Here is a 6,599-nt window from a genome sequence, read left to right on the forward strand (position 1 = left end):
AATATAAAACCAGCAGGGGAGCAAAATTTAATAAACAAAGACATAAATAAATGGAGGGGTGGGAAAGAAGAGCACTTTCCTACACACAGGTCTTTCCTTTTTGTCTGCTGCTCTCCTACAGCACTGCTGAGAACAGGCAAGTGAACATGGAGACAACTCTTTTATAGCACTGCAAAGGAAACACAACTGGAGAAGTGTCAATTGGAATGACTTTCCAGTTTCTACTCTGTTTTCAGAATTTTTGTGCTCCTAATGGGCAGCAAATCCAGTGAGACAATTTGAGCAGGGACTTGTTGAGGTCTTGCAAGCTATCACTGCGTGACAGGAGGAACAATTTCAGCAGTTCTGCTATCCATGCAACTAAAAAATATCAGAGGCGTTCAGGAAGTATTTTTAAACTCCCATTTTGAAGATCCTTTGGCTACACAGGCAAATAACCCCACTGAAAACTCTGCCCTCAGACAAACACACATGCCAAACGCGAGGGACAACGAAACTCCCACCACCTTCTAACAAACTCTCATGGCCAAGGTAGCATACAACATACAAAAAACAATAAAACTACTGTGTAATATTAATACGGGGGAACACTCACTCCAGGAAGCAGAGCCAGCCCGAGGTGCACAGCAGTGCCAGCTGCTCACGGAGCTGCTGCAGGACCCTGTAGCTCTCGGTGACCAGCGGCGAGTGGAAGCGGCTCACGGCTTTGGTGCTGCACGGGGACACAGAGGGACACAGAGGGACACAGAGGGACACAGAGGGACACACAGCCCGTTGGCATCAAGGTCACCCAGCATGAGAAATGCACGTCTTTTATGACTGGCTTTTTGCAAATATTCACATCAATGTTCAAATGAATATTGTGTGTGTTGTGGTAGAAAGCGATGCTGTATTAATTCCCTTAAGTAGTGTGTTAAGTATAGTTTTAGGTTATAACATGATGTTAAAGTAGAAACTGTGCTATGTAAGATAATTTTTTTAAAGAAAGGGCTTGCAGTGAGGCAGCAGCCACAGGACAAGTGAATCTTTCAGAGAAAGAGAATTTATTGCCCCATTATCAGAAGCAATTAACTTCTTCCCACCTGAAAGGCACTGCTAGGATTCAGAAGCAGCTGACACTGCCCAGACAGAATCCTGTGTTTGAATGGAATTTATGCATCATGGATGAGGTGTATGAATATACAACAGGCTGTTGCTTTTAAGGGTTATTCCACTGTTAACGTGGGGCCTTTTTCAGGCTCATGCTGCCCAGAAAAGGTACTCGGATCATCCGTAACTGTTTGTCTCTATTGTCTCACATTGTCCTAATTCAAACTGTCCAATTATTATCACTCTAATTGTATTACTATTTTTATAACCATTTTATTACTATTAAACTTTTAAAATTTTACAAACTTTACCCTTCTAAAATTTTAAAAACAAATGACTGGCGTTTCCCACACCCAGCAACCACCTGCACCGTCCACATGCCAAATTGCCAAATTGGACCCATTTCCTTCATGTGCTGAAGGCAGTGGCCTCCATTGGGAGTGAAGTGGCCCTGCTGCCCACTCGGAAGGCTCTGGAATGCTCTGGAATGCTCTGGAATGTTCTGCACAGCGTGCCATCATCACCCCAGAGCACACTCTCCACAAAACTGCTCAGCAGCAGCTGCCCGAGTGCATGGCTGGCTGACACACACCCAGCCAGACAAAAATAAATTCGCTGTGAAGAGGAAAACTCCATCATAGGCCTGAAATACACATAGCTAATACAGATTGCCTTGCTAGTTTTCACTTGCTATTTACTTGTGTGTTTTTATTAAGGACTCAATTTGGCACATCCTGGCATTCTTTTACAGAATACAGATCAGCTGTAATTTGTTCACCATGTTAATTCTGTCTGATCTGTGCACTTCTCAGTATTAAAAGAAGTTTAATTAAAAGAGAATTGAGTGTTAATTCTTGCATAACTGAATAGAGCATCACAACAGAGTTCAGCTTAGGGAGAGATGTTTGTGCTCACACATTACACTTTGGGGCTTATAGAGAATTCAGTATTTACATGGACATTTTAAGTTTCAGGTATTCAAACCATAAATTTAAATCATAAATCAAATTACTGAAAAGAAAAAAAAGCCAACTACATAAATCAATCCATCTCTGTTTCACCTGCTGGAAAATTATCCAAAATCAAGCTTACATTAGAACAAGTGCCAAAGCAAGAAGAACTGGTCTGTATGAGTAAATAAAATTTTATTTTAAATGCACTGAATTTACCAAGATGTTAGCACAGCTACTTTAATCTTTCTGAATAAAACAAGAGCAATCAAAACTGTATGACAGATTTGCATGTGCAAGCTACAAACACAACTGAATCAAGGCCATAGATCTGACACCAGCACATGCACCTTGAAGGATTGAATGAGTAATTCTGTGCTTTGAGGATGCACTGTGTGAAAACAAATGTTGTAAGAAATCAATTTTTCTCTGTTTTGTTTGGGTTTTTTTTCTTTTAAGCAATAGATTTACAGTTTGGTTGGGTTTTCAGCTTAAAAAACCCCCAACAAACCTTAACACATGGGACAATGGGAATTAGGTATGTAATGAATTGTAATACCAAAATACCTTGTTTTTTCCTCTAAATTAAAACAGAACCAAACCTCAAAGACATTTTACGTACCTACTAACCATCACCCAGTCAGATGGCACAGATGATTTATGGGAATTCTTGACTTCTATCAAAAACTGAAACAACAGAAATGTAATGTTACACACCACAGGAAGTCAGGAAGACCAGGGAAACAGAATCATCATTTATCCAGAAACTGCAAGCACCAGAGGAAAACCAGCATTCACATTCTCTGAAAAATCCCTGCATCCAGGATTTCTCTCCTGAGAAGTTGAGAAGCCTCAGAGAAAAGGAAAACAATTCTTATCTCATTTGCTTCTCCTGTGTTTTGCCCCTTTGGAATGTGTTTGGAGATTGTTTACCCACAGGTGACTGCTCCATTGGATTCTGCTGGGAGTTGTTTTCACTCTTTGGCCAATCAGGGCCAAGCTGTGTCGGGACTCTGGAGAGAGTCAGGAGTTTTCATTATTATCTTTTTAGCTTTCTGTCTGCATCCTTTCTGTATTCTTTAGTATAGTTAGCATAGTATTCTTTAATATAATATCATATTATAAAGCAATAAATCAGCCTTGTGAGAACATGGAGCCAGATCCATCTTTCCTGCCTGTGCTGGGACATTCCCTGCAAATACAACAGAAAACCATGCTCAGCCTGAAGAGAAGGAGCAGCCCAGGAGGGAAAGCTCTTCTCTGCCCAGAAGCAGCTGGGGTTGTGACACACATCCATCCCGAGAAATGTGTGCTCGTTTCACACGATTCATGTCAGTTATCTCTGTAACCACTGCCTGAGGTGCTGGGTGTCACAGAGCTGAGGCAGTCTCACGTCACAGAATTCAGCTGGAAAACACATTTCCTGCAGAGATTAGGTTAACACAGAACCTGGCCACATTTGCCGAAAGCCACAGGAGCCATGTCTGGCAAAGCTTCTCCATTGTGGCTAATGGGATTTAGATAGAAACTTCCAGAGGAGCCAGCAGTCATCCCCAAGAACAAACAAGGATAACAATCCTAACACAGGAATAGAGCAAGGACAGGGTGCACTAAATGTTAATTCACCCAAAGCACTTCCAAGGTTTTTCTCTGTAGTGAAAGAGCATTTGAATTTCACATCTATCAGGGTGTTACAAGAACACAGGAAGAATAAAACATACAGATCTGAGGAAGAAAGAGCTCAAATCAAATAAATTCCTATTCTAGTCCTGTGTTCTATTCCTCCAATACAACTTTGTTTAAATTACTTCTACTCCTCTGGCATCTCTCTTTTTCCCACTGACCATATTCTCTGACCCCCCTCTGCTGCCTCTTTTGGTATCTGTTGAACACTCACAGCAGATGCCATGAAATGAGAGCAATCCCCAGCCTCTGCAGCTCCTTTCATCAAGGCACCCAGACGTATCTCTGTCTGCAGAGGTTCCTGCCCTGCTGCAAAGGCTCCTCTCTCAAATGTGTGCAGTGTGGAACCACTTTTCAGTACCTCCTCTGATGCTCTCCTCTCTTTGATCAGCTCCTCTCTTTTCCTTGGCTTCTCACAGATGGCAGCTATTAACCCAGCTTCCCTGAGAGAAACCTCTCAGATCCCGCTCTTCCCCGCCTCAGACAATACTCAAACACACTTTTCCACTTTTCCTTAGGATTTCAGCCTCTGTGCTGACAGCCCACCCAACTCCTGGGCCTTGTGTTTCCTGTTCTCAGCTTCACCCTCAACAGGAACATCCAACTTCAGGTCCTTATCAAAGGCTGCTGCCTCTAATTCATCCCTTCCCTCATTCTCAGCAGAGTCTATTTCCTCCCTCCTGTGTCTTTTTGGATCTTTCTCAGCTTCCAAAGTGCCCCACAGGCCAATTCCAACCATTTCCCTCCCTGTCCTCACCCGCTCCTCTCTTCTGCTCATTCTGTTTCCTAACTCCTTTCTTTCCCCAGTTTTTTGTTTCAGAGCTTTTCCCAGCTTCCTACTCCCAGTTCCAGAGGAGAACGCTGAGCAGTGCTACCTGACTGCTCCTTTCAGTTTCCCCACAAACGTGGCAGGGGCTGCTGTGTCTGTTTTTCACCACGGAACCTCTCAGCGGGCTGGATCACATCCTGCCCACACTCGTGCAGCATCCACGAGGAAAAGTTCCAGTCCAGAACACCATTTCTGAGAATTGGAACTAAAACAACACTTGTCACTCTTTAATGCTGTTCCCTCTCCTCTCCCATCTTTCAAATTACAGTCTGACTCAGTACTCAGAAATCCTTTCACCATTCTTCAAATTAACCAAATGCTGTGCTTCCTGGTTCTCTGAGAGTATTCCAGTACTTAATAGCCATACAATTAACCTTGGAAGTACGTGTTTTTACACAGACAGAAAAGCAAAGCATTACTGAACCAAATTCAACTGCACTAATGTGCTTCTATTATAGTCACTGAAGTGATTGACTTAACAAATAAAGGAGTCACACGGCAAGAAAGCTGCTCTTCAAAGTTATACAAAAGATTATAGTCAAATGCCCTGATGAAGCACCACACTCAGGGAACAGAGTTCCAGCTAGGTCCCGCTTTTAAGCTATTTTCCAGGCAAGGATGGGTACAGTCATACATAATAAACCCCACAGTACCTCTTGACCCGAAACTGCAACATACTCTGCAGAAGGGTTCTTAATCTGTTTACGAATATCCGGCAGATGCAATTGGATTTTAGAAAGCACGTCCTGGATCTCCTCCTTCTTCTTTCGGATGGCAGGGAAGTCTGTCAGGTCCTTGAACAACTGGGTTTTATCTCCAGTCCTACCCGTAAGAAATGCAAGGTAAAATAATGGTAAAAAGGGAGGGATGTGCCTCAGTTCTACCAGCTGCATCCTTATTTTGTTTGTTGGAACACTGGCTCAATTCCCCTCTGAGTACAGATTTTCGAGTGCTTGGTCATAGCAGAGCCCATTTAGTGAAAGATGCTGTGCTCAGGACTGGAGCAGAAAGGCACCCCAACTGCTGACAACACCTGTGCTGCAGTTAAACATGAAATTTCAGGTGATTTCTGCATGCCACGAAAACAGATTTTCAACCCATTTAGAATCTGGCCAAATTTGGGCACATTTTTGTAAGGATTGCATGGAAAAATCCCCCCCTCAAGGCCCTCATGGAAGCAGAATGCCATCAGTACTTTCCCAGAGCAGCTTCCTTCTTTTGTCCAGAAAAGATTACCCAGAATACTTGTAAGCACATGCAAAACAATGCCCTTTTCTAATTGCAGTGCCAGAAAAAATGACAGAACTGTTTTGGCAGCACTAGCTCAGGTCAGGGTTGAAACCTGAAACAAGCAATGCCATTCAAATGGTTAAAACTGGGAAGCTGAACTAGCAATTAAAATTACAGCTGTCAACAAAAATAACAAAAAAATTTAACTTGCCCTAGTTAGTATCAGGCAAACAATAAAAAAGCACTGTGATCAGCCCTAAGTTAATTGCAATATAACTTTGCATTCTAGAGCCAATACAGAACTCTGCCAGTTAATTATATAATTACCTTGAAAACTAATATGTGGGGAGCAAGTAATTATCCAACTGAAAGTACTACAACATGGAAGCAATAAAAAAAATCTAATATTCTACTTACTCCACTGCCCCTTGGCCTGCAAATGGAGCTACAGCTGGAGCCAGTGGCAAGGCAGGCAGCACAGAGCTGAGCTTGGGCTGTGCACTCCTTCCTCACTGGGATTACATAAGTGACAGTGAAGATGCCATTTTAAAGCACAATACTAATTTTTAGAAACGAATTCGTGCTAATTAGACTAGTTTCCATGGGAATGCAAGGCAAAAAAAAAAAAAAAAAAAAAAGATCCCTAGTAGCCAGCAGCTGATTGTGAAGACTGTCACTGCTATGTGATGGCTACAAAAAATTGTAATGTTGACAGTTTCAAAAATACAAATCCCAAAATCTGAATCTCCTTGCTAAAAAAACCCAAAACCTGGAGAAAGGGATACTTTTCAGAACAATTACAGGATCCTATCCACACC

General features: G+C 42.3%; 1 protein-coding gene across 1 annotated transcript in view; it reads right to left on the bottom strand.

Moving 5' to 3' along the window:
• Window positions 1-6,345, bottom strand: part of MSH3 (mutS homolog 3) — a 30,883-nt gene extending 24,538 nt beyond the window's left edge. Inside the window, exons 1-4 of the mRNA XM_074532231.1 lie at window positions 6,199-6,345; window positions 5,205-5,373; window positions 2,662-2,726; window positions 596-712 (exon numbers count right to left, since the gene is read on the bottom strand). Of these exons, the coding sequence (XP_074388332.1) occupies window positions 596-712; window positions 2,662-2,672 (128 nt within the window). The 5' untranslated portion in view covers window positions 2,673-2,726; window positions 5,205-5,373; window positions 6,199-6,345. The remainder of the gene's footprint in view (window positions 1-595; window positions 713-2,661; window positions 2,727-5,204; window positions 5,374-6,198) is intronic.
• Between the last annotated feature and the right edge of the window lie 254 nt (window positions 6,346-6,599).

The sequence above is a fragment of the Zonotrichia albicollis genome, chromosome Z, assembly GCF_047830755.1.
Source record: "Zonotrichia albicollis isolate bZonAlb1 chromosome Z, bZonAlb1.hap1, whole genome shotgun sequence".
NCBI classification, from domain to species: Eukaryota; Metazoa; Chordata; class Aves; order Passeriformes; family Passerellidae; genus Zonotrichia; species Zonotrichia albicollis.